The sequence below is a fragment of the Lampetra planeri genome, chromosome 42, assembly GCF_965212315.1.
Source record: "Lampetra planeri chromosome 42, kcLamPlan1.2.h2, whole genome shotgun sequence".
Classification (NCBI taxonomy): Eukaryota; Metazoa; Chordata; class Hyperoartia; order Petromyzontiformes; family Petromyzontidae; genus Lampetra; species Lampetra planeri.
The window spans coordinates 7,094,119-7,121,482 of NC_136148.1; the positions used below are offsets into that span (position 1 = coordinate 7,094,119).

Sequence of the window (27,364 nt, forward strand, 5' to 3'; positions counted from 1 at the left end):
ACTCCAAATATACAGCAGGCGTCAGCGTCGGGGTCGAACCCACAACCTCCTTTGGGGTCGTCCATAAATTACGTCACGCACCTAGGGGGGGGGGGGGGTCAGACATTTGTGACGATGTGTGACGAGGGGGGGGTTTGAAAAATGTTACGTCACATCAAAATGCGCAACTCTAGATAAATATGGACAACACGTTATACTTAATTAAATATACTTTTAATAAATGTTTTCTCCTACAACATCAGAGTGCAGCGGTACATTAAATACGCACTACAATGACAATAGTTTAAAGATATTTGAAGCATGTTTTATTTGGGGGGGGGGGGCAGAGCTTTGTGACGTCATATTTTAGGAGGGGTTTGACTTTTTGTGACGCCGTGCATGTGACGAAGGAGGGGGGGGGGTCAAAAATCGTCCAAAATTGCGTGACGTCATTTATGGACGGCCCCTAATGGGATGATAGCGCGCTGGACTATCCATCTCCCAGGGCGCCGGAAGTTCATTAAACATTGGCACACATTGCATGAAGCCCAACACCGCCCCTATCCACTCTGCAGTTCAATGAATGGGTTAAACCCCCAGTTAGTCGACCGGCTGGTGGTGTGTGGCGGGGTAAAGTGTGGGTACTCCCATCTTTAACAAGACGGTGGGGGTATCCACACTTGGCGGGGTGTTGAATACCTCCCCTGGTATAAAGGGGCCGTCCATAAATGACGTCACGCTATTTTTGACGATTTTTTACCCCCCCCCCCTTCGTCACACGGCGTCACAAAAAGTCAGACCCCCCCCCTCAGATATGACGTCACAAAGCTCTGCCCCCCCCCCTAAAATAAAACATGCTTCAAATCGCTTTAAACTACTGTCATTGTAGTGCGTATTTAATGTGGCGCTGCACTCTGATGTTGTAGGAGAAAACATATATTTAAAAAGTCTATTTAATTAAGTAGAACGTGTTGTCTATATTCTTGGTTCTTTCGGTAAAGTCACGTAGAAGGGAAATAATAAAATAATAAAAATATACCGAAAGAACCAAGGATATGAATCCCTGCAGTCACGAAAGCTTTAAATCAAACGTGTATATATGTATTTAAAGTTTCACATTTTGATGTGACGTCACATTTTCAACCCCCCCCCCCCCATCGTCACAAATGTCTAACCCCCCCCCCCCTCCTAGGTGCGTGACGTCATTTATGGACGGCCCCTAAGTTTGCGAGATGACACTCGCCGCTGCAGCTTGCACAGCAATGCCAGTTGGGTGGCGGGTCAGTCGCTACACATCAGTAACCTGCTGACTCGCCCCTAATTGATATGCGAAGAGCTTCATAGCTCATCAGATTCCTCCACTTTAAATAAAGATTCTGATCTGTGAAGATGACATTCGGCACTCTCCACCCACAATGTCTGGGTCTGTCCTGTGACCTCCCATCCATCATGATGCATTATCATCGTCACTTTCAGATACACAATACTGTATTACATTTATACAACTAATTAAGTAGTATTACAAAAGTATATGAAACGTTTAGCCCTGCCAAGCCACTGTCATATGGCCTACCCACGATGTATCGATCATGGGGGTTGTATTGACCATACTTCACCATATTGGTTTCATAAACATAGTTTAATAAACTACATATATACAGTACATATAAACATAGAAAGACAAAGACACCCCGTGTAGCAACAGTACTTTAAATGTGTTGTGTGGGACAGTGCTGTTAGCGAGCACCTATTAAGGTCGCCACGGGCCACGAGGGAGTCCTTATGGCAGTACCACGCCTGGCCACCTTTGTCTCCCCAGTTCTGATGTTTACACACTATATCAGCTGCTCATTCAAGGCTAAGTTGACCTCGGGAAGGCCCTGAACTTGTTTAGAGATCACGAAGCCACTGATGATACCCGTGGTCGGGAATCAATCAAAGTCCCGTCCTCCGGGTCTTTGTTTGCGCAGCGTTGCCATTGGGTCACCGCTCCTCTGACGGGACCGATTGTGATACTTTAAATGTTTTACATAAAAAAACTTCGGTGATTTACAGGGCATTGAGACTCAGTGGGGCTTTCTCGGATATTCAACATCAACCAAATTATTTGTAGCACAGCATTAGAAATTAAATGAGCCCCACCACACCTGAGTCACACACCACACCCAGACACACCCAGGAATGCTGGAAGCTGAGTCTGACGCCCTGCAACAATCATTCATCCCCACTGGGTGTAAGCTGGCCTCTCGCTACACGAATGTGGAATTTCCACCACTGCCCCACTGATGCAGTCCATACTGTAATGCCCCACGCTTTAAGCAGGAGTTACTTTGACCTTTATAAAAAGGTAAAGATACAGGCAGTCCTCGACTTACGAATTTGAGAGTCGCGAACGGGACTCAGGAACGGAACCCGTTCGTAAGTCGATGACTGTCCTATTCAAGTTTGCCACTATCGATCTGGGGGCCTCTTCATTTCGAACGCGCAGCATGTTTATATTGTTGTGACTTCAAAACGAACCTAAAAGTTAAAACAATAAAAAATGACTTCGAAAAACGTCAACATTCCAGTAGCCTGACATTTATTTTTCAGTAAGCAAAGACACAATTAAATAACCACGCACATTTGCTGGGTCAGAACAAGGCACCTGGGTTCTCAGGCACTCAAGAGGTTGAAATTACTCAACAGTGACACTTAAAGAACATGTCACTATTACGATCATCTCAATGCTTTCCCCATACAAAACATTAAACTATGTATGCAAGTTCAACTGAACACATTTTTAAAAATAATGCTTTGAAAAATCAGTGCATATAACTTTGTTGTAACTGAAATGTAACATTGTGCAAACATTACTGCATTTAGAGTTGCCGCGGTGTAATGGTGAGCCCTCCACACCTGACATGAAGAGTTTGGAGGTTCGATTCCATCTCCTGGTGCGCCAGTTGAAACGATCGATGCGATTTTAAATTTGTTTAATTTTAATTGTTTTTAGTAGTATATATGTTTTGATTTAAAGCTTTCGTGACTGCAGGGATTCATATTCTTGGTTCTTTCGGTAAAATAACGTAGAAGGGAAAACAATAAAATAATAAAAATATAAAACAATCAAATTCTTACGACGTTTCGACTGCAACACAAGCAATCATCATCATGATTGCTTGTGTTGAAACGTCGTGAGAATTGTATTGTTTTATATTTGTATTATTTTATTGTTTTCCCTTCTACGTGACTTTACCGAAAGAACCAAGAATATAGTATATATGTTGTTTGTCTCTTAACTGTGATTCTTGAATATGTTGTTAGTTCTAATGTTTGGTTAGAAACACTTAGTTCGTGCTGCTCTCCCGTTGTCTGGGTGAAAAGTGGTGGGCTAAGTTCTGCCCCATCCTGGCCAGCTGGCTCAACAAACTTAGCAAAGCAACTTAAGTGGGGGAAGGTTTCCTAATTTCCCTGCCACATCTCACCAAGGAGGACACACGGGCAGGCCACAGTCGACCGGCAGGCCGTGTTTTGAGCGGTAAAGTGTGGGTGCTCTCACCTCCTCCCAACATGTCTGGTCAACGTGGAAGAGTAGACCAAATACCCTTGAAGATTTCACTCCAGTGGAAGGCCCTCATCCGAGCAGTGGCATGAGAAATCACTGCACTTCTGTAGCGATTAATGTTGAGGTCAAGAGGTTATCAAGACGAATGATGCTGAGGCTACCTCGCCATCGCTTCCTTCCTTTTGCCAGCTCCCGTAACTGGGAGGAGGGCATTCTAGATGACGAGGGCAGCAGAGGAGCATGAGAAACGGTGACGTGACAGTGGGGTTGGTGGATTGCATGCATATAATGTGCGTTAATTTAAAGGGACAGTGGAGCAATTAGACGATTTCCCCACTTGCATGATGGGCGTTATCACCTCGTGTGCATAGGTTTGTCCCGACACTCTCGTTTCCTCGTGCATGCAAAAAAAAACTCAAAATGAAAACTGGTCAAGAGTCACCTCTCCAGGAGCCCCCCCCCCCACCCCCCGAGACTCTGTGAGGATTTCCGAGAGGAGCATTTGTCAGATACGTTTCAGTGATGTTTTACTCAAGTTAGCATTGAAGCAGCAGTGTTCAACTCCCATTTGCAGCCCTAAGCCAATGGCGACAATTCCAACTCCACAATCCTGTGACGGGGAGCGAGTAACCACGGTTGAATCCCCCACAAAGTGGTACTAATTTTATCTGCTCTGGAGGGATGATGGGCTGAGTCAACCCCCCAGCCAGGATTTGAACTCACAACCTTTCCGATCGCTCTATATTGATGGCGATTAAATAAAACAAAACAAAAATACAACTCTAATGTATTTCAAAAAAATAATTAACTATTGCACAAATCTGCAGGGCTTTTGAAAACTGTGATTTGTTTACATGCACGATACAGGCCTCACAGACAACTAAAACACTCGATAGCTTCTCATCATTGCAGCTTGTGAATGCTTTGCAAATGCCAAACAATAAACTCTTAAGTGCTACTTAACACGCAGTGGGATTTCACCGCCGATATGATTGATTATTCAGTTTTACGTACAGCCACGTCATGATCTGGCCGTATTTCTGTTTTAAGATCCTCCACGTTCAAACTTCCCTGATTTTATGATTGGAAATTAAGCTGCACACATTACTGCCCCACCCCTGTCCCCATTGATGAGCTCTGTAACTAACTTGGCCCTGCAGGGAGAGTCGGGAAATATCAAACGGTCGATGACTACGATCCCCTCACTGCGGTTTAAACGTCTCTCTTGTTACATAAAAGGGTGGCGGCGCATCCCAATGTGTTGTCCTAACTGTAAGTCGAGATCAAGTTTACCAACATGTTGCTACAGGTGTCATGTCATCAATGGATCAATGCAATTATTTGGACCGTGCCATATTCATGAAAGAGTTGAGATGGAAGCGGGGATGGCTAAGTATGGATTTATAACTCTCGCAAAGGTCTCCCGTGGAGCTGGATATTACAAAGGTACCTCTGAGAACACTTCAAGAGACCTCTGGTTCACAGCGGCTCCGTCACTGCGAGTTACGCTTGTTGCATGACAGCCAAACCGAAATTTATAATTACTTGAGCTGGAAGTTTGCCGAATATATGTGCAGAATTTTTTTTAGCGAGATGGGGTTTCATGTGCTGTGATGTTATCGTCAAGGAGCCCATTCCATGAATAGATGACATGAGGCCCTGCTGACTGTAGGCATTCTGGAAGGACAATTGTCCACGACCCTAATAACAGCAGAACTGGGCTAAAAACAAAATTATTTTAACTTCACGGTTTCGCTCTTTCACCTCGATAAAAACCTGCAACTGCACAAACACACACCTACAGCCTCCAACACCGCCTACACTTATACGCAACGCTACCAAAGCATCCTGGGGCGGCCGAGAGAGCCCCCATTTCACAAAGTCTGTCATGCTGGTCCCCCCCCCGAAGCATTTGCAAAAAATTGGGATTTCATCCCCGGTCTAACATTCTATAACCTCACAATCGACTCATGATAAGAGGGAAAAATAGTGGGGCTATCTGAGCAGTGGGCATGGTTGGCAGAGGAGTGGGCGAGGGCTACGTGCAATAGGCGGGGCTTGTGATGGACAGAGGGAGGGGCCCCACCAGGTCAACATTTGCGTTGGTTGAGCCTCCCAGAAGTTCGGTAGCTTTGCTCATAAGACATCACCTCGCCACTGTTCCAAAACCTATCGCCTCCACCCCTGCAAGGTGGGGCCGATGGGACACAGCGCTGCCTCATCAGCTGATGATGCATGGGTCGTCAGACACAGGCTTGATTGCTCCGAACAGGAGCATTTTGACCACGGCTCGTGCAAGGTAGACCGCCGTTCCACACTTCCCCACCGGTGGCGTTTGGTAGAACGCTGTTAAGGCATCCTACACGCACACATACAGACAACACACAAAGATCCTGAACAGACTGTTGGGGAAAGTGTGAGCGAGCACCTAGGAAAAACATACGTACGCTGTATATACAGTACCATACAACCGCCGTTCGCCACTAAGTGGTGGTGACGTGACCACGGCGATTGTGCCAGGTTAGGTGCACCATGAAGCCACGTGAAGATTAAACATAAACCCTTACATGGACACATGAACACATGTTCAACAACAGCTGCCATTCGCCACTAAGCGATGGTTACGTCACCACAGCGGTGGCGTCACAGTGCCAGGCTATGTTGCGCTGTGCGGCTCAGCGTCTCAGACACGTGGGGTACTCGGCCGTGTCACAGCTCAATGTGTCGCCCGAAGGAGTTTCCTCAACGGCGTTTCTTCACCCCAAGACACGGCTCTGATCGCAACACGGCTGGGACTCAATTTGCTAATATTGTCATGGTCCGGCCCAACGGTAGCGTGTTCGCAGCCACGGTGGCGAGATGTTAACTACCTCGCCTGGTATACAAGAGGTCGTGGGTTCGATCCCGACCCTGACACCTGTATAATTGGAGTTTGCATGTTCTCCACGTGGTCACGTGGATTTTTCTCCGCGTCCTCCAGTTTTCTTTTCTCCTCCATACTTTAAAACATGCATTTAGAGTATTTGGTGGTTTTAAATTCCCACATAATGAGCCACTTTGTTGAGCTATCATTTGTGGCCAGGTCACTTTTGTAAAAGAGCTGTAGAGCTCAGTGGGCCTTACCTGGTTAATAAAAAAAATTGATAAATATAGTTTTAATTGTTTCCAAGGTTCGCGGTTCGAATCCGGTAAGACGTCCTGGTTATTACTGTGGATATATCAGCAGTAAAATACTACTCGCCGTCTAGTTCACAGTGAACGATAAAGATGCCATTATGTAATCCGAAAAAGTCATTTATGTTTCCGCACACACGGATCCAAATTTGCCTTTTTTATGTAGCTGCAAATTACTCAATTGGGATTACACATTGCAACATAGCCCCCCCCTGTTGATGGTTGTTACTCTGTGGTTACTCTGTAACCACCGTGGACTGTGTGAAGCACGGCGCCTTCGCGATAGCCTCGCTCGCGCTCTGAGAACGACGCGAATACTGAACGCGCGAATGACGATGACGACGCGGACAATCGATGCGGGCGGGCGGGCGGTCGAAGTGGACGGGCGGTCCGCACGGACGATCGACGCGGAAGCACGTTTGAACCAAACACACAAACAGAATGAAGGAGGCCGAGCCATCACCTCGTGCACGTGTCCCACTTTCGTGCGCTCGTGCTCGAAGTCGTTCACTGCCTTCTTCAGCAGCAAATCCAGGTCCACCTTCTCCTGAAACTCCACCTCCGGGTTTCTTTCCAGCACTATAGACACCACCATCAACAGCTGGACACAAGGACGGGAGGACGGGCAGAGGGTATATCGTCATCACCATCATGGTCGTTATCATCGTCATCATCATCTGTGAGATTGCTGACAAATGATTTAGTGAAACTGTGTTTGGAAGTGGTTTGCAAGCACAAACAACTCAACATGTTTGTAATAACACCGTTGCCTTAAAAGGAAAAATATGAGGCGACATTTTGGGCAATGGCCTTTCTTTACAGCACATGAAGAGGCCATAGCCTCTCCTTGATAAAATCATTGTATTTTATATTCACGGAACGTCTCACAGCTGTGCGGCAGCTTTGGCATCGAGGCTCCACGCAGGGATCACAGTAAAGTCGACGCACTTATCACGAAAATCTTTCACAACGTATCATGGAAAGGTCTTATGACGTGACACCGAATATCATGAATGGAATATCATTTGGGAAAAAAACCCATATTAAAAAAAAAATGTTTTATGTTATCTAAATGCCAATGTATATGAACTCTTTTCCCTTTTCTAGACTTATGCAAGTCGCAGGGTGTGTCCCGTTCACTACTGAATCTCGGAACGCGCAAGCAGTTAGTGTACATTTTATTTATAGAGGCATAGCGCCCCCATTTTTTAAGACATTATACTCACCACAGAGAACTGTAGCGACACTAACGCACTCGATGATGGCAGGCGCCAAACTGTGCCACATGCCCTCCCGCATAGCTTTACGGGAGCCTTGGTACCGATAAAGTTAATTTATTTTAGTTTTTCAACTGATGATGTACGTGTACGTTATCGGAATGGGAAAGGGTTATAATCAACTGATGATGTACGTGTACGTTATCGGAATGGGAAAGGGTTATAATCCAGTACAGAACAAGTGGGATTCTTTATTTCACAGAGCAGAGGAGGCGATCGTAGCCGGAGGCGAAATTCCACATTCACATGGCGTTGGCCAGACTCAACGTGGGACAAATGCTGTAGGTTTCCCAAAAAGTGGTACCACATTTATTGACCCAAGAGGGATGATGGGCTTAGCTGATTCCCAACCAGGATTTGATCCCACAGCCACGGCATCACATCAAGCACCCAGACAAATGATGTTGGGACGCAGTTGGTCACGAAATGCAGGGGTGGTCTGTGGCTGTCTGAAACGCTCTCTTCCTTCTGATATTAGGAAGCCACTGGAGCTATGCACTTTTAAATCCAGATTGAAAACTCATTTCTTTAGAACTGCTTTTTGTGTTTAGTTTGTTGTCCTTTCTGCACCTTTGATTAGCACGGTTGGGTAAGTACGGTGTGAAAGAAGTCCAACATATATACATACTTGAGTGTGCAGAAGGAAAGTAGCTGGGTGTACGGGAGCAGTAGTAATGTCGTGGTTAGTGCACTGCACTATGAACTCGGAGGGCTGAGTTCAATTCCAACTCATGGCCATCTAACAGTGGAGAATATCTGAACCAGTTCTGGGACTCTACCAGGTCGACTCAACCTTAAAATGAGTATCTGGTGTGGTGTGTACAACATCAACACTGGGATGACAAAGGTAGCCAGGTGTGGTGCTGGACACCCACCCCCTTGTGCAGTGCCGGCCTTCATAGGTGCTCACTAACAGCACTTGCCGCAATAGTCTGTTAAAGTCTATATGGGGGATCTTTGCCTTTTTTGGGGGATACGCAGGGGTGCGGTGAGCACTGACCTCCACCACCAGCTGCCGATAGGCGGGGTGGTCAATTCCCTGCAGAATTTCCTCCACGAGCAGAGAGAAGTTCATCTCGTACATGGTCATGTCCGAGAGGGTGGGTTGCTGTGGAGCAAGAGCGAGAGCGGCGTCGTCATGGTGAGCATCATCGTTGCTGTTGACAACGTGCATTGTCCAATCAACTTGTTCTCTTGCATCATCGTCGTCAAAGTCATTGCCATCGTTATCATGACTGTCATCGTCGATTAGCACGGTTGGCTACATACGGTGTGAAATAGGTTCAACATACATAACCTCTAATTTTAACACCCATCCCACCACCACCATACTTACACCACCACCGTCCGCACTTCTACTACAACTTTACCACCGCCACCACTAATATCACCGCCAACATCACAGCACTTTGGAGGCAAGAAAAATTGCTGACGAGACGCTGTGTATCGAAACCGGTCCAGAGTAATGGTTGTCTTGAATCAATGTTGCACTCCCAGGGAGGCCTTGTGGTTGACGAGACGCATGGACATCGACCGTCTGCTTCTTTATTCTTGCACACCCTCTGGGGCTGCGAGGCAGCAAGGATATGGCAGGATACAAAGTGAATCCTTGAATCCATCTATGCAGGCCATCGAATGCTATCTTCTCACAGCGTGCACTGTGGGTTTTCTCCGTGGACATAATCACGTCACAAGCAGGACCGTCGCGAGAGAGAGCCGGCAGATTCAGCAAGGTTTCCGTGGGTAAACCGTCCAAACGATTTCCTCCTACTTAAATTAGAATTGAAGCAGTGGTGTAAATCACATTTCTAAAACAATTATATTTATAAAACAACCACTGTCAACTTCCCCACAAAGCGGTACTTGTTTTATCCACCCCAGAGGGATGATGGGATGAGTAAACCCCCAACCAGGATTTGAACTCGCAAACTTTCGATTGGGAGCTGCTCGCTCGAACCCGAGCCACCTGCACCAACAGAGAGCATCGCTATTGCTGTTATCAGACGGCAGGGTGGCAGAGTGGCAACACTTGTGCCTCACAGCAAACAAGCGTCTGGGTTTGATTCCTGAACTTTTCAGTCTGGAGATTGTATGTTCTCCCTCTGTTCTGCATGCATTTTCTAAGGGTTATCTGGTGTCCTCCCATAGATTAATAAAAACAAATAGACCTTACAACGTAACTGGTATTGGCCGAAAAATATCCTAATGGTAAAACAATTACCTGCAATTTATTTAATTGGGATTACACATAGCAACATCATCCCCTGCTGTGAAAAAACTGGGCAGGACCCTCCTGAAAATGAGACTTGAGACTCGGTGAGACGTTCTGGGGTAAAGATGCACAATCAAACATTAATAAAGGCCCTTTCCAAAAATCCTTAAGCATTCACATTTATCTGAACCCAACCTCTGCACAGTTCGCTTTGGCTGGCTTGCTCGATGGCTAACTACCAAATATGCGCTAGCAGATGGGATCATCTGAACCACAAAACACATGCATTTATATTTTCAACTATTTTGTCATGCATTTCCGTCATTATTAGTGGACGGGCTGCGACAAAAACTTGGCAGTACCCTCCTGCAGAAGAATCTTGAGGCTCAGCGAGGCATCATTATCAGAGGCGTAACAACGACGACCGTGATGGTAATTGGCGGTGCTGCCTGTGGGTCACGTGCCCCCCCCCCCCACCTGAGGGAGGAGCGTTCCGGCCACCACAATCCCGTGCGGCGTCCGCTCCAGGATCTGCCACACGCGGTCGTAGAACCCCGGCGGTGTGCGGTTGAGGGAGCCGTCGAGGTAGCGGCGGTGCAGCCACCCAGAGCTGCGTCCGCGGCCGTCACGAGCGTGGGTAACAGCGTCACGACGACAAAATAAATACTCTCCTTTGTCTCTTTCCTCGGATTCATCTCAATTATGCCACCGGGGTCACGTGATTCGTATTTCTCACAGAGCGATGCTCCCCGTGTTAGAGAATGGCCCGTGGAAGAGGATATCACAGAACTAGTTTAGAGATCACACCGTGCACCCTCTAAACCACACGCCCTGCCACAGAGGCATACATTTAATTCTAACAGCTGGAGTTTAGGCAATTTCCAAACCAAATGTAATACGATGAGTTTTTTTTTTGGTAGATACCGGTGACCAGGCTGAGACCATCAACTTGCTACACTTGAGAACCCAGATTAATCACGGGCGGCTGCTGGCATTCTAAACCAGGATTCCGTGAGGCGGCCAGCTTAGTAAGCTCTGAGCTGCCTGGCTAGCCACCTGCACTTAGTATTAATCTCATATTGAGGTGGCAGGGTGGTTGCTTTGAGGTCAGAGCACTGAGCTGTGGAGCTGCCACCGCTTAGGCCGTGGGTTTGAATCCAGGTCTAAGCCACTCATGATTAAACCGGACTGTCAAATTGTAGTGAAGTTGATAGTCCTGAACTCTGCATAAAAAGAGTGAAATGTGGTTTGTCAATTTGGATAAATTACAACAGCGGTTATTTTGAAAGTCTTATGATGTCACTGTCTTTCGAGGCATTGCTAAGATTGGCCAAAAATGCAGATCTTAAGTTTTCAATACAATCTTAACCCCAAAAAATGTAAGAATTTTTTTTTATAATTAAATTGTTTTTGTTTATAAACCCATCAAAATCAAAATACAGTTAATTACTCCATTGTTATTTTGGTTACCTTACGGAGTGTAAGGTGGCAGAAGCCTTCATGCGGCTCACTCTGCCTCCGCCCCCCTCTGTCTATTTAAGGCCACCCCACAGAGACGATCACCCCTCTCTGTACCTGTGTTGCTCGCTCTATGTATCTTGGTGATATCTGTCTGCTTATATGTCTGTCTATAGTTTTCTGGTTAGATTTTATGTCGCTATTTCATTATACCTGATGATGATTGCTTGTGTTGCGATCGAAACGTCGTATGCTATTATTTAATTTATTATTTTATCTTTATACGTGACTTTACCGAAAGAACCAAAGAATAATTCCTGCAGTCACGAAAGCTCCAAAATTAAGATTGGCTCACTCTAAGTCAAGTGAGAAGTTATGATTGATGTCAGTTTAACACGGAGGCTCTAGTGACCAACATTATGACCGAAACAGGAGGATTTCTCCACAATTCTGGTTGTCACCTGATGAGGCTGGTTGTAATTATCGGCGAAACGTCTTACTCGAATTGTAAATGTTGTGGGTTTAGTCTCCAACACACTGGTGCCCTGAACTAATAACTAATTGGCACGTTTTGTTTAGGCGACAAACCTTACTAATTGGCTGTGTCGGTTGGTGGCAGGTTTAATGACACATTTATATTCACGCGATCTAATAAAAAAAAACTCGATTATGGATGATTGATGCCATCATCAATCCCGTGCCCAAACATCGATCAACGATCTCCCGTTCTTTCTGGCCAGGGTCAAACAACACGGCAGATATTATCGCTGTCGATTGTTTTTTTAAGTGGGAATTTTCACAATTATGTCTTTTTTACTCCCAAAGAGTTGATAAAAGTTTATGTTTTTATCAAAAAAATTCCAAAAACGTATGAGTACATTTTTAGAATTTTTATTTTATCGAATAAATTACTTCCTCTGACATTTATGGTATGGTGCACTATTAGCTGATAGAGTTGTGAATGGAAATTGTATTCGTTTAATCCCATCATGTCAGAAACACAACTCGAATGCAATTTGAGGGGGGAAAAAAAGTCAGAACAATATATTATATGAACACATGGATTAGAAAACATACGCAGGTTAATGACATCATCCAAACTCGAAAGAAGTCAATTGGGCTTGGGCAGGACGTGTCGCTAGAAGGGACGATTTTCCAGAATAATGACGGAGTGGCAGCCAAGGAATTGAATGTATCTGAGAGGGTGTCCAACGAAGAGATAGAGCAATGAAATCAGTTTGTGTGCAGGTGCTTGGTGCATTAGTACATCGCAGGATCATGAGAGGTGGTGGCGGTTTGGGGAAGCCCTCATCCAGCAGTGGATTGACCATGGCTGAAGATGGTATCATAAATGGTGGTATCGTGTTACTCCACCGCACTACAAACCCAGAGACCCGAGTCAGATTGTCGGCCAGGGCTCACATCAGTAGCGATCGATAGCTCAGCGGGCCGTGGGCCTCCCCTAGTGGGGTGAGTGCGGGGTGAGTGCGGGGTGAGTGCGGGGTGAGTGCGGGGTGAGTGCGGGGTGAGTGCGGGGTGAGTGCGGGGTGAGTGCGGGGTGAGTGCGGGGTGAGTGCGGGGTGAGTGCGGGGTGAGTGCGGGGTGAGTGAGGGGTGAGTGCGGGGTGAGTGCGGGGTGAGTGCGGGGTGAGTGCGGGGTGAGTGCGGGGTGAGTGCGGGGTGAGTGCGGGGTGAGTGCGGGGTGAGTGCGGGGTGAGTGCGGGGTGAGTGCGGGGTGAGTGCGGGGTGAGTGCGGGGTGAGTGCGGGGTGAGTGCGGGGTGAGTGCGGGGTGAGTGCGGGGTGAGTGCGGGGTGAGTGCGGGGTGAGTGCGGGGTGAGTGCGGGGTGAGTGCGGGGTGAGTGCGGGGTGAGTGTGGGGTGAGTGTGGGGTGAGTAGGGGGTGAGTGTGGGGTGAGTGTGGGGTGAGTGTGGGGTGAGTGCGGGGTGAGTGCGGGGTGAGTGCGGGGTGAGTGCGGGGTGAGTGCGGGGTGAGTGCGGGGTGAGTGCGGGGTGAGTGTGGGGTGAGTGTGGGGTGAGTGTGGGGTGAGTGCGGGGTGAGTGCGGGGTGAGTGCGGGGTGAGTGCGGGGTGAGTGTGGGGTGAGTGTGGGGTGAGTGTGGGGTGAGTGTGGGGTGAGTGCGGGGTGAGTGTGGGGTGAGTGTGGGGTGAGTGTGGGGTGAGTGCGGGGTGAGTGCGGGGTGAGTGCGGGGTGAGTGAGGGGTGAGTGCGGGGTGAGTGCGGGGTGAGTGCGGGGTGAGTGCGGGGTGAGTGCGGGGTGAGTGCGGGGTGAGTGCGGGGTGAGTGCGGGGTGAGTGCGGGGTGAGTGCGGGGTGAGTGCGGGGTGAGTGCGGGGTGAGTGCGGGGTGAGTGCGGGGTGAGTGCGGGGTGAGTGCGGGGTGAGTGTGGGGTGAGTGCGGGGTGAGTGCGGGGTGAGTGCGGGGTGAGTGTGGGGTGAGTGCGGGGTGAGTGTGGGGTGAGTGCGGGGTGAGTGTGGGGTGAGTGTGGGGTGAGTGTGGGGTGAGTGTGGGGTGAGTGCGGGGTGAGTGTGGGGTGAGTGTGGGGTGAGTGTGGGGTGAGTGCGGGGTGAGTGCGGGGTGAGTGCGGGGTGAGTGTGGGGTGAGTGAGGGGTGAGTGCGGGGTGAGTGTGGGGTGAGTGCGGGGTGAGTGCGGGGTGAGTGTGGGGTGAGTGCGGGGTGAGTGCGGGGTGAGTGCGGGGTGAGTGCGGGGTGAGTGTGGGGTGAGTGTGGGGTGAGTGTGGGGTGAGTGCGGGGTGAGTGCGGGGTGAGTGTGGGGTGAGTGCGGGGTGAGTGCGGGGTGAGTGTGGGGTGAGTGTGGGGTGAGTGCGGGGTGAGTGCGGGGTGAGTGCGGGGTGAGTGTGGGGTGAGTGCGGGGTGAGTGCGGGGTGAGTGTGGGGTGAGTGCGGGGTGAGTGCGGGGTGAGTGCGGGGTGAGTGCGGGGTGAGTGCGGGGTGAGTGTGGGGTGAGTGTGGGGTGAGTGCGGGGTGAGTGCGGGGTGAGTGCGGGGTGAGTGCGGGGTGAGTGTGGGGTGAGTGCGGGGTGAGTGTGGGGTGAGTGTGGGGTGAGTGTGGGGTGAGTAGGGGGTGAGTGTGGGGTGAGTGTGGGGTGAGTGTGGGGTGAGTGCGGGGTGAGTGTGGGGTGAGAGTGGGGTGAGTGCGGGGTGAGTGCGGGGTGAGTGTGGGGTGAGTGTGGGGTGAGTGTGGGGTGAGTGTGGGGTGAGTGCGGGGTGAGTGCGGGGTGAGTGCGGGGTGAGTGCGGGGTGAGTGCGGGGTGAGTGCGGGGTGAGTGCGGGGTGAGTGCGGGGTGAGTGTGGGGTGAGTGCGGGGTGAGTGTGGGGTGAGTGTGGGGTGAGTGCGGTGCAGCAGGGATGGCGTGGGGGGTCCCCACCTGCCGTGATGCTTGAGCTGCAGCAGCTGCAGCAGCAGCGACTTCACGTCGCTCGGGGAGAGGTCGCTGAGCACGTATGGTTCGTGGTCGCCGTGACCCCCGTGAACCACGTGACCCCCGTAGCCTCCAGGCACCGTGAGCCCCCCGTGCCCCCCGTGATCCATGGTGGGCACCATGAGCCCCCTGCCATGCTGCTCCTTGTGGCGCCCCCCGTGGAGTGCCTCGGCTCCTATGTTCACCCCGATGTCCACGCTCTTGTCGCCCTTGGCCTGCAGCTCCAGCAGGTAGTTCATGGCGTGGATCATCCACCTTCCGGTGGGGTGGGGGTGGGGTGGGGGTGGGGTGGGGGTGGGGTGGGGGTGGGGAGTGGTGGCGAGATGTTAACTACCTCGCCTGGTATACAGGAGGTTGTGGGTTCGATCCCGACCCTGACACCTGCTGTATATTTGGAGTTTGCGTCTCTCTCCCCCTGGTCGTTTGAGTTTTTCTCCAGGTCCTCTGGTTTTTCATTCCACTACTTGAAACGTGCATTTAGAGCATTTGGCTGCTGTACATTTCCACATAAGCCACTTCGTTGAGCTATCATTTGTGGCCATGTTGCTGCTGAAAAAGAGCTATATAGCTCAGTGGGCCTTACCCGGTCAAATCAAAAATAGTTTAGTTTTGTGGTGGCGACGCTGCGGTCGGCAACCCGAGTTCGATTCGCCGTCACGGAAAATGTGAGTGGCGAGGCGCTATCTGAACCGGTCCTGGGCAATCCCATTCGTCAACCTTCAGTCCTTGACATCCCACGTGTCATTCACTGATGGAATTGGCCAAACATCCCCAGTGCAGGATACTGATGGAATTAGAGTTATGAGACTCGGTGCCTGTTTCTTGGATAAACTACTAATTGATCACGTAGTAGATTGTTGCAGCAAATATTAATATTCATAATTATCATTTTTGGGTTTGGCCACAATAATGATCTGGCCAAAATTGCCACTAATAATTTGCCAAGATAATTACATGGCCTAGAATTTATTAGTACATTCTAAATTATAAATATGAATCATTAGTATTATTATTCGGAAACAAAATAAAAATATTACTGTTAGTGTCAAGTGGAGCCTTGATCAGTTACATACTTTATGTATTTGCATCTGTGTGCCTGTCAAATCAGTTATGTATAATTTTCATATAAACATTACAATGTTCAACATATCCAAACGTGCTGTGAGTGCAAATACACAAATGTTGCATTTTTCAGCACGTGTAATTATTTAAAAGGGGGCAAAACCTCAAGTCAAACAGCTGTCGCTTTGTAGATGCACACCTCGAAGCCGCGAGTGTCTGGCTGTCCTCTAACAGTTAGAATCTCCATTCATAGCTAAATGTTTTGCGACTGGAGCCACGCAACCTCCGAGTGCACCACCGTAGTGCCACCTACTGCCGTCTCGATGTTACTTTCAGTGACGTGGCGAGGTGTCGGAGCAAGCTCAACACTCACCCACAGCCTCAACACTGACACACAGCCTCAACACTGACCCACAGCATTAACACTGACACACAGCCTCAACACTGACGCACAGTCTCAACACTGACACACAGTCTCAACACTGACACAGCCTCAACACTAACCCACAGCCTCAACACTAACCTACAGCCTCAACACTAACCCACAGTCTCTACACTGACACACAGTCTCAACACTCACACACAGTCTCAACACTGACACACAGTCTCAACACTGACACAGTCTCAACAGTGACACACAGCCTCAACACTGACGCACAGTCTCAACACTGACACACAGTCTCAACACTGACACAGCCTCAACACTAACCCACAGCCTCAACACTAACCCACAGTCTCTACACTGACACACAGTCTCAACACTCACACACAGTCTCAACACTGACACACAGCCTCAACACTGACACACAGTCTCAACACTGACACAGTCTCAACAGTGACACACAGCCTCAACACTGACGCACAGTCTCAACACTGACACACAGTCTCAACACTGACACAGCCTCAACACTAACCCACAGCCTCAACACTAACCCACAGTCTCTACACTGACACACAGTCTCAACACTCACACACAGTCTCAACACTGACACACAGCCTCAACACTGACACACAGTCTCAACACTGACACACAGCCTCAACACTGACGCACAGTCTCAACACTGACACACAGTCTCAACACTGACACAGCCTCAACACTAACCCACAGCCTCAACACTAACCCACAGTCTCTACACTGACACACAGTCTCAACACTCACACACAGTCTCAACACTGACACACAGTCTCAACACTGACACACAGCCTCAACACTGACACACAGCCTCAACACTGACACACAGTCTCAACACTGACACACAGTCTCAACACTGACACACAGTCTCAACACTGACACACAGCCTCAACACTAACCCACAGCCTCAACACTGACACACAGCCTCAACACTGACACACAGCCTCAACACTGACACATAGCCTCAACACTGACACACAGTCTCAACACTGACACACAGCCTCAACACTGACACACAGTCTCAACACTGACACACAGCCTCTACAATGACTGGGGTTTTTTGACAATCCGGGGGGGGATTGGGGGGTGGTCAGGGTTGAGGAGGGGTCCTACCCGATGCGCAGGCGCAGCATCCCCCCGAAGAGTTCGGGGGAGTTGGCCATCGCCCACCCCACGTGGATGACGAGCTCCTGCTGCAGGGCCGAGGCGCGGGGGTCACGTGACGCACACGTGCCGTACACCAGTTGCTTGGCGGCCGCCGGCGACACCGGGTTCGAGATGGCCACCTCCTCGTGGCCGAACACGCCCAGCGTGAGCTGCGTGAGCACGTGTGCGTACGTGCCAGAGGTGTGGACGTTAGCGGTCGGCCGCGTTTCACTTCGAACCCGGCGATCCGAGTTTGATTCCCGCTCACAACCAACTGCGGTGGGGAATATCTGAACCGGTCCTGGGCCTCCCCCTCGGTCGTAGATACGTGTGGGAGGAAACTGGAGCACACGGAGAAAACACACATGTGCGAGGGGGAAAACACTGTCCCCGTACAGAAGGGACAGCTGACATGAGCCACACTTTGATGTGCCGCCATCTCCTGGCGAGCCAGGGTACGGACCCTCCTGGACGCACAAAGGAGAGACATTGATTTTATTTACAGTATTTTAAAATGTTGGGCTCTACTAAATTTGTTTTTAAAATTTCGGGATCACCCCCCCCCTCTTTAGGAAGTTTCTGAATCCACCTCTGCTGGTATAGGGCTGGTGGAATTGATGGTGGCGGTGGTGGTGATGGTGGCTGCATTGTCATGTTGCCGCAACTGCCCACGCATGCAGACGTGAGCCTGGGAGTCAAACGGTCAATTTGGATAAATTACAAAACCCGAACCCAAAGCCAGACATATAACCGCTCACTGCATTTTCTTTTGCCATTTTAGCAAAAGGTGAACGGGATCTGGACCCTCTGAGGCGGTTTTAATGAAGCGGTGGCACTGTGACTGGTTCAGTCGCTTTTGGGTTACAACCCACACTGATTCCCTTGCAGTGAGCATCTGGGTGGGTAGATGTTAACTCCCTCAACTAATATGACACCTATATAATTGGGAGTTTGCATGTTCTCCCCATGGTCGTTTGAATTTTTCTCCGTTCCCTCCGGGTTTTCCCTTCACATTTAGCAACACGCGTTTAGAAAATGTGGCTGTTATAAAATTTCCACGTGATAAGCCACTTCGTTTATGAATTATTTGGAGCAAGGTCCTTTCAGAAAGAGAGCAAATAGCTGCGGGCTTTTTACCTGGTAAATAATTAATGTTTTAAACATTGTCACAACCACCATTCATGCATATGTGAATTTAGCAATTAGGTAAGGCATGAATAAAGAAGTCAATGAAAAATTGTGTTGATGAATAACTTAATGAGCGAATGAAGGAATTATCGAGTGAGTCAATGTGAAGGAATTAGCTCATAAATGAATAAAGATGTGAATGAAGGAGTTATTTAATGATAGAATACATTAAATTAGTAATCAGTTAATGCATTTGTGAAGGAATCAATGAATATGTTAATTAAGGAACACGTTAATAATTTAATATGTGATTGAAGGAATCAGGAAATGAAAATGTGAGTGAAAGAATTGGTTCATGAATGAAAATGTAAATGAAGGAATCACTTAATAAATGGATACCTGAAGGAATCAGCTGATGAATGAAGACGTGAATGAAGGAATCAGTAATGAATGAATGCACCGTCTGGGTGGTGGCGGCACCTGTTTCCCTCCGACGACGATGTTTGTGATGGACGGGGCGAGGCTGTCAACGACTTTTCCTAACAAGCTTGCTGCGTAGCGCACTATGGACCTGCAAAGACAAAAATCCCCGTATAGCCTTCACAGACTGTTGGGGCAAGTGCTGTTCGTGAGCAGCTACGAAAACCGGCACGGTACACGAGGGAGTTGGGTGGCCAACACCAAGCCAAACCGCCTTTGTCTCCCTCGTGATGTTTGCATACTACATCAGGTACTTATTTGAGGCTGATTCAATATAGGAGGAGGCCCAGGAGAGGTTCAGATAATCGTCACTGGTGTTTTGCTTGAGCGGGAATCGAACTCAGGTCGCCGTGTTCATAGCGCAGGGCGCTAACCGCTACACTACCGCTCCCCAACATGCATACACACACAACAACAAGCAAACACGGACACACATACTGTGTATACATGTGCAACAACAACAACAACAACAACCCAAATTAAACACTAAGTGATGAGGACATCACCCCTTTGAGGTCAATTGAAGTGTCAAATGCTCGCTGGCATGAGGCCAGCAAGATGCACCACCTGTGCTCCCCGCCGCCACAACTTGCTGCGTTTTTACTCTCCGGAGTTCTTACTGCTCAGTGCGTCCTCCTGCACGAGCCTCCCTCCATGGAAGCCGATCTTGACACTGCTGGCACCATTCATCGGCAAGTCCCATTCGTTCCACATCCCCACGTACCACTTCACACTCCAGTACCATTCGTAATGAAAGCTATATCACCCTTTGTATAAGTCCATCCGACTCCCCCACGTTGTCCACTCCTGACTCCACCTCCTCCAGCACTTGACTACTCTGCTACATCCTCCACCTCCTGTACCTCCTCCACTTCCTCTACCTCCTCCATCGATGACTTCCCCGCTCCCCCCCTCTGTTACCAGCGCTTGTTGGTCCCGGCCACACTGTGCACACGCTCCAGCTGATCCGTGACGGTGCCTGCTCGCTCACACGGGGACACAGAGACACAGTGACCACACATACACACACACAGTGACCACACACACAGTGACCACACACACAGTGACCACACATACACACAGTGACCTCACATACACACACACAGTGACCACACATACAGTGACCACACATACAGTGACCACACACACGCAGTCACCACAAACACAGTGACCACACACACAGTGACCACACACACACACAGTGACCACACACACACACAGTGACCCCACACAGTGACCACACACACAGTGACCCCACAAACAGTGACCCCACACACTGTCACCACACACATACACAGTGACCACACATACACACACGCAGTGACCCCACATACAGTGACCACACACACAGTGACCACACACAGTGACCACACACACTGTCACCACACCCACACACAGTGACCACACACACACACAGTGACCCCACACATAGTGACCACACACACAGTGACCCCACACACAATGACCACACACACAGTGACCACACACACTGTCACCACACACAGTGACCCCACATACACACAGTGACCACACATACACACACAGTGACCCCACACACAGTCACTACACACACACACAGTCACCACACACACAGGACGCTCCTCGCCTTAACCAACCCGAGCTGACCAGTGTGGTGAAGTATGGTCAATTAACGTCGATGAAGCGCCGTTGCCTGGGGCGTCGCCTATGATAAATATTTTTTCCTCTTAATGCCACAGTGTTCTTGACACGAGAAATGGTTCTTACAGTGCATAAAGGCACCACCAGATGGCAGAAAGACATTATGTCGAGTGAACTCGGGGGACCACTCCTGTAATTTCCGCACGGATAGATTGCAGGATCCACTGTTGCACCACCATCTCCAGCGGCCTGGCAGCCCAAGAAAAAAACACGTGGCGTTGCCAGGCAGTCTTCCATCCAAGCATGAATCGGACTCCGTCTCTCTCTCTATCCCACTGAGCTTCTGAGATTTGACGCATTTCACGACGTTAAAAGGTCGTAGGCGAGCGGTGTGCTTCGTGTCAGCTGTGTGATACATTTGTGATGTTTATCACTCGGGGTTGTGCTGGCCTTGAGCAGCTTAAACGAGATTTTACACGGAAGGATTTGGCTTTACCCAGTCATGAGCACCATTTGCTACGTACGGTGGGAAAGATGTTCAACATACACAGACACAGCAGGCTGGCATCATCATCAACTCCCTGCACAATCAAATCACAATTGGCTAAAAGCAGATTCATGCCCAGATCTCTGTGGTGCCAGCTCAGCACTTTGCCCTCCGAGCCACTCCTCAGCCTCTACTCCCGTTGTTGTGTTGAGGTGGCCGAGTGGTTCAGCGGTCGCACTGCACTCATGGAATCGCAGCCAATGAATTAAAGGCGTCCCAGCGGACTACCGCCGTGGAGATGGAGCGGTGAAATCGGCTGTGACGTGCAGGCGCCGGTTGGATTGTTACATCGCAGGATCACGAAGGGAGGCATGGGGAGGCCTTCAGCCAGCAGTGGAGTGACCATGGCTCAGGATTATGTTGGCCAGTTGGTTAGGTGTCTATGGTTGGGCTCAGCAGAAGGGTTTCAGACTCACAATCAAATCGATGAATGACCCATCGTTGTTATTATTCTGTTGCCCATCGTAACAGAATAACAGCGCAGGCCGGAAAACACCACACGTTTAAAACATCACATGCAGAAGTGCGTGAAATGCACACAGCCTGTGTGCATAATGCACACAGCCTGTGTGCATTATGCACACACCATCAGCATTGTGCTCCCCTTGCTTCACGTTTCTTCAAATCTATGCTGATATCTACCGAAAAAAAGGACCACAAAGCACTTATTCACGAAATGCTGATTATTTTTGCAAAATGCATAGAGGCTGTGCGCCTTTTACAACGTGCTCTCCGTGTCCTACAGCTGGTTTGACCAGTTGGTCTCCCTGAGCAGCTTTCGTAGATTTCTCATACGGCTGCTGCTGACGTACACACCTGCGTTTGTGATGAAGTGACCGCCTTCTCGCTTCAGCAGAATTCCCAGCAGCACCGTTTGGTTGTGGAGTGCGTGGCATTCCTGAAAGCAAACGGCCAACCTTCAGTAAAACCCCTCCGTCAAGGTCTCTCAAACTCCGCTCCTCGTCGTGTTTACCGAGTCGTTACACGCTGCACTTGCCTGATGCTTGCTACATAACAGCCCAACATATGCGTCGTTATCATCATCATCGTCATCACGATCCACGGGGCAGATAGCCACTGCACATTTCGTCATGTTTCCACTTTCCTCTGTCTTGTGCCAATAAGCTCAAGTAGTGCACACATCGTTCTGGCACCAATCTCTTAAGTCATGGCACGTGATGTTCTGCACTTGACGGAGCTCCCTGCACGTCGTGTGGGACACAAATACAAAGATCCCCCATGTTACCTTTAACAGGCTTTTGGGACAAGGGCTGTGAGCGAACACCTAAGAAGGCCGGCACGGCGCACGAGGGGGCGGGTGACAAACACCACGCCCCGCCACCTTTGTCTCCCCTATACCGATGTTTACACATTGCACAAGGTACTGATTTGAGGCTGAGTCGACCTAGTGGAGGCTCAGAACTGGTCACTGGTGCTGGCCGTGAATCGGGAATCAAACTCGGGTCGGCAGTTTCTTAACGCAGCGGGACATACACACGCACACACGCACACACACACATACACACATACGTGCACACGCACACACACATACACACGCACACACACATACGTGCACACGCACACACACATACAACAACAACAACCGCCATTCGCCACTAAGTGGCGGTGACGTCACCACGACGCTTGTGCCAGGCCATGTGCACCCTGAGGCCACGTGAAGTGTCGAACGCCCGCTGGCAGGAGGTCACGGGGCAGACCCAGGTGCCACGGGTCGACTGACCGAGATGACCGAGATGACTGGCTGATGCACCACCTGTGCCCCCTACTGTGCCAACTTGCTGTGCTTTAGCCACCCGGCGCTCCGCTCGTTGTTGTGAGCGTCGCTCCTCCGCCCTCCGTTGTTGTTGGAGGGCGACTGCCTCCAACTGCCCAGTAGCGTCCTTCACGAGCCTCCTCCACTGAGGCCGATCTTGACACCGCTGGTACCAGTCATCGGCAAGTCCACTCAGCTCCATGTCCTCCTGTACCACATCACTCCATCTCTTCTCCAGCCCGTGCCGCGCCCGTTTAGCCCCCTCGATCCGGCCAAACAAAAGCTGTTTAGGCATGCGGTGGCTGGGCATGCGGGCTACATGACCCAGCCAACGCAGCCTTGCCTGCCGGAGGAGCTCACTGATGGGACTTTGCCCAGATCTTTCAAGGACTTGTGAGCTCCTCACACAATCCAGCCTGGTTAAACCCAGGATGGATCGTAGGCAGGCCAGCCTAAATGTTTCCAACCGGCGAAGATGCTCCACTAGGGGGGTCCACGTTTCGCAAGCGTAGAGAAGGGAGGGAATGACCGTGGCCGAGAAGACCTGAAGCTTCGTGCGGAGCGACAGACCAGGTAGCTTCCACACAGCGTTACGCAACCGATGAAAAGATATTGCCGCTCGACTGATTCGGAGTGAGACCTCTGCTGATAAACTGGAGCCGGTCATGAGCACACTGCCCAGGTATGGGAAACTCTCTACTCTCTCCACAACTGCCCCATCACCGATTGGGAGTTGTGGGGGCGGAGTGCCCGATGGTACAAAATACCCAGGCAGGTGCTTAGTTTTGGTGGGGCTGATGGTAAGGCCCCACCTCTTAGTGGCACACTCCAGTCTCAGCAGCAGCGTCTCCAACTCCTCTTCTGAATGAGCAGCTATTACCAAATCATCGGCATACATAACGTGGTTGACCAATAGGGAGCCATCCCTTGATCGCACCCGGGCGTCGATCAGCCTCCCATTATATCTGTACCAAATGGTAATTCCCCCGGTACAGCTATTGAAGGCTTCACGAACTACGCAGTCGAAATAGATGTTAAATAATGTGGGAGCCAGAGGACATCCCTGTCGCACCCCAAGGTGTACAGGGAAAGGCTCCGACTCCCGGCCACGTAGTTTTACCCGGGCCCGCTCACCATCATGAAGGTCCTTAATGATCGTGAGCAGAGGGTCAGGGACTCCGAAAGCACGAAGAACAACCCAGAGCCCAGTCCTACTGATGGTATCATAGGCCTTGACCAGGTCAATAAAGCAGAGATGTAGGTCTTTTTGGAATTCCCTACACCTCTGCTGTAGCAGACGGACAGAAAATATGGCATCTGTGCAGGACCGCCCTTTCCTGAAACCACATTGGGGCTCCGCAAGCCTCTCCTCAGCATGCCTAGCAAGGCGATGTTGAATAATCCTTGCCAGGACCTTACCCGGCACACTGAGGAGTGAGATGCCCCTGTAGTTGTTACAGTCGGTACGGTCCCCCTTCTTAAAGAGGGGGACCACCAGGGCATCCTTCCAGTCCTGCGGAACCCGTCCAGTGGTCCAGACTGTTGTTATGATGTCATATAGGGCAGTCTGTGCACAAACGCCACCCTCCCTCAGCATTTCGCCTGGGAGATCATCTCTGCCCGGTGCCTTCCCTGGTCTCAGACTCCGGATCGCCCTCAGTACTTCCTCAACAGCCGGTACCTCAGCGAGCCACTCACAGGGGGTGACCTCTTCCAATATTTGAGGCACCGCAGCCTCAGCAGTGTTATCCCCACTTTGTGCCATGATGTTTTCCTGGCTGAGAGATTTTCCCTCCCCCAGGACCTCACAGAAATGCTCAGCAAATCTGCAAACCTGTTCCTGGGGGTCGGAGATTGGATCACCGTTTTTTCCTCTAATGATGGTAATAGGTGTGGCGCTACAGGTTACTTTTTTGATGGAGTTAAATATTGATTTGTGATCGCGGGCTACTGAGGCAGACTCCATCTCCTCAGCAACCCGCGACCACCACCCATCCTTACAGCGCCTCACGGCTCTCCGAACCTCCGAGCGAAGACTGCGGTAAACCTCCTCATTCTCTGACGTGGGATGCTGTAGGCGATGAGAGTGGGCCTGTCGCTTTTTCTCAATTAACCTGAACACCTCCTCCGTCAGCCAGGGTTCCCGGGGAGGTGTGGACCGCGTACCCAAAGCAGCCATTGCAGCTGCATGAGTCACAGTCTTAAACCTCGCCCATTTACCCTCGACATCAGGTGGAGTGGGGGACGATGCCAACCCCAGCTGCAAGCGATGATGAAATTCTCGCTTGCAACTTTCATCAGCTAACTTAGACCAGGCCACTTTTGGTTGGAATGGGATCCTGGGTGTACACCCACCACCGGAGTGGAAGAATGGCAGGCGCATCTTACAGATGACTAGTCGATGGTCAGAGGGCAGATCAGCTCCACGGTAGGTCCTGGTGTCAAGGACATGGGCTCGGATCCGCTGGTCCGTCACTACGTAGTCCAGCAGATGTTCTTGCTTGGACCCGGCATGCATCCATGATGTTGTGTGGATGCGCCGATGCCGGAAGAGCGTGTTGGTAATTACAAGCCCATGGGCTGCACAAAAATCTAGCAGCCTCCTACCGTTATTATTGAGCTGATCTGGCCCATGCCTTCCAATCACTCCAGACCAGGTGCCAGCATCATGACCAACTCGGGCATTGAAGTCACCCAACAAGATGACTCTGTCCCGAGTGGCCACTTTAGCCAGCACCTGTGACAGGAGGTCATAGAAAGCGTCCGACTCATCGGCTTTGCCTGCATCCCTCCACGAATGTTCGTCTTCGGTGGGGGCATAAGTAACCACGACCACCACTCCTCGCCTCTGGTTGATGGGAAGGCGAGCCCAAAGTATCCTGGGGCTTACAGCTTCCCACACCTCACCGCCACGCTCCCACGCCCCCTTCATTCTTTTGTTCAGAAGAAGAGCCACACCCTGTTGTTTGGCAGTCTCCTGCCCCGAGTAGAGGACTGTCCACCCCTCATGGTGGCAGGAGCCAGAACCGGTCCACCGGACCTCCTGAATGCCACAGAGATCCAGGCGGTACCGGTCCAGCTTCCGACAGAGGAGTGGCAGCCTCTCCTCCGCAGTGAGCGTTCGAACATTCCACGTGGCCATCTGCAATGGTTTTTCGTTGTTTCTGGAGGAGCCCCGAGGGTTAAAATTCAATCTCCTGGCTCCGCCAGGAGATTGAATTGTATGTGTGTACGTGTGTACACACACACACGTACACACATACATACACACATACACACGCACATACACACACATACACACACGCACACACACGCACATACACACACACACGCACACATACGTGCACACATATGCACTCAAGATCTCCGCCTTAATTGGAATTGGCGCTCTGTAAAGTAGCGCAGGACAAGTTTCGCAATCATCAGGCATGTGCAGCGCCGGTGTTTCTACACCCTTTCCTGGCCACCCCATTGTCATCATAATCAACATTCTTTTTTATATTAACCAATTGTTTATTTTATAAGGTAAGGCCCACTGAGCTATATCGCTCTTTTCCAGAAGCGACCTGGCCACAAATGATAGCCCAACGAAGTGGCTTATCACGTGGACATTTATAGCAGCCACATACTCTAAACGCATGTTTCGAAAAGTGGAGGGGAAAAAAACAGAGGACCCGGAGAAAAATCCACGCGACCAAGGGGAGAGAGACACCACAAACTCCAAATGTACAGCAGGTGTCAGGGTCGAGATCGAACCCACGACCTCCTGTATGCGAGGCGAGGTAATAAACATCTCGCCAGTGCGAGATGTTGACTCGATGATCGAAGTAGGCATACGCTGAGACGGTGAAGCACGTCGGCGCTGGAGCGGTGCCCCCACTCCTCCTCCACCACCTCGCCCTCCAGGTTGGAGTCGTTCAGGCACGGCGCGCTCAGCCGCCGTCGCAGGCCCGCCGACTCCTTCACCGGCATCTCCTCCAGGAAGCTGAACGTCGGAAGCCTGCAGCGAGCGGCAGGGCAGCGGCGCGGCCAACTCAGCGAGAAAGCTTTCCCATGCGCTGCTACGCGCCACGCCGTTCAGAAACCTCGCTC

General features: G+C 50.3%; 1 protein-coding gene across 1 annotated transcript in view; it reads right to left on the reverse strand.

Annotated features, from left to right (window-relative positions):
* Nucleotides 1-2,543: 2,543 nt before the first annotated feature.
* The window catches only part of LOC144732353 (phosphorylase b kinase regulatory subunit beta-like), a 140,260-nt gene continuing 115,439 nt past the window's right edge, over nucleotides 2,544-27,364 (reverse strand). Inside the window, exons 22-31 of the mRNA XM_078613832.1 lie at nucleotides 27,110-27,272; nucleotides 22,315-22,396; nucleotides 20,253-20,310; nucleotides 19,332-19,422; nucleotides 17,691-17,893; nucleotides 15,050-15,358; nucleotides 10,667-10,799; nucleotides 8,978-9,085; nucleotides 7,164-7,301; nucleotides 2,544-5,885 (exon numbers count right to left, since the gene is read on the reverse strand). Coding sequence (XP_078469958.1) covers nucleotides 5,748-5,885; nucleotides 7,164-7,301; nucleotides 8,978-9,085; nucleotides 10,667-10,799; nucleotides 15,050-15,358; nucleotides 17,691-17,893; nucleotides 19,332-19,422; nucleotides 20,253-20,310; nucleotides 22,315-22,396; nucleotides 27,110-27,272 — 1,423 coding nt within the window. The 3' untranslated portion in view covers nucleotides 2,544-5,747. The remainder of the gene's footprint in view (nucleotides 5,886-7,163; nucleotides 7,302-8,977; nucleotides 9,086-10,666; nucleotides 10,800-15,049; nucleotides 15,359-17,690; nucleotides 17,894-19,331; nucleotides 19,423-20,252; nucleotides 20,311-22,314; nucleotides 22,397-27,109; nucleotides 27,273-27,364) is intronic.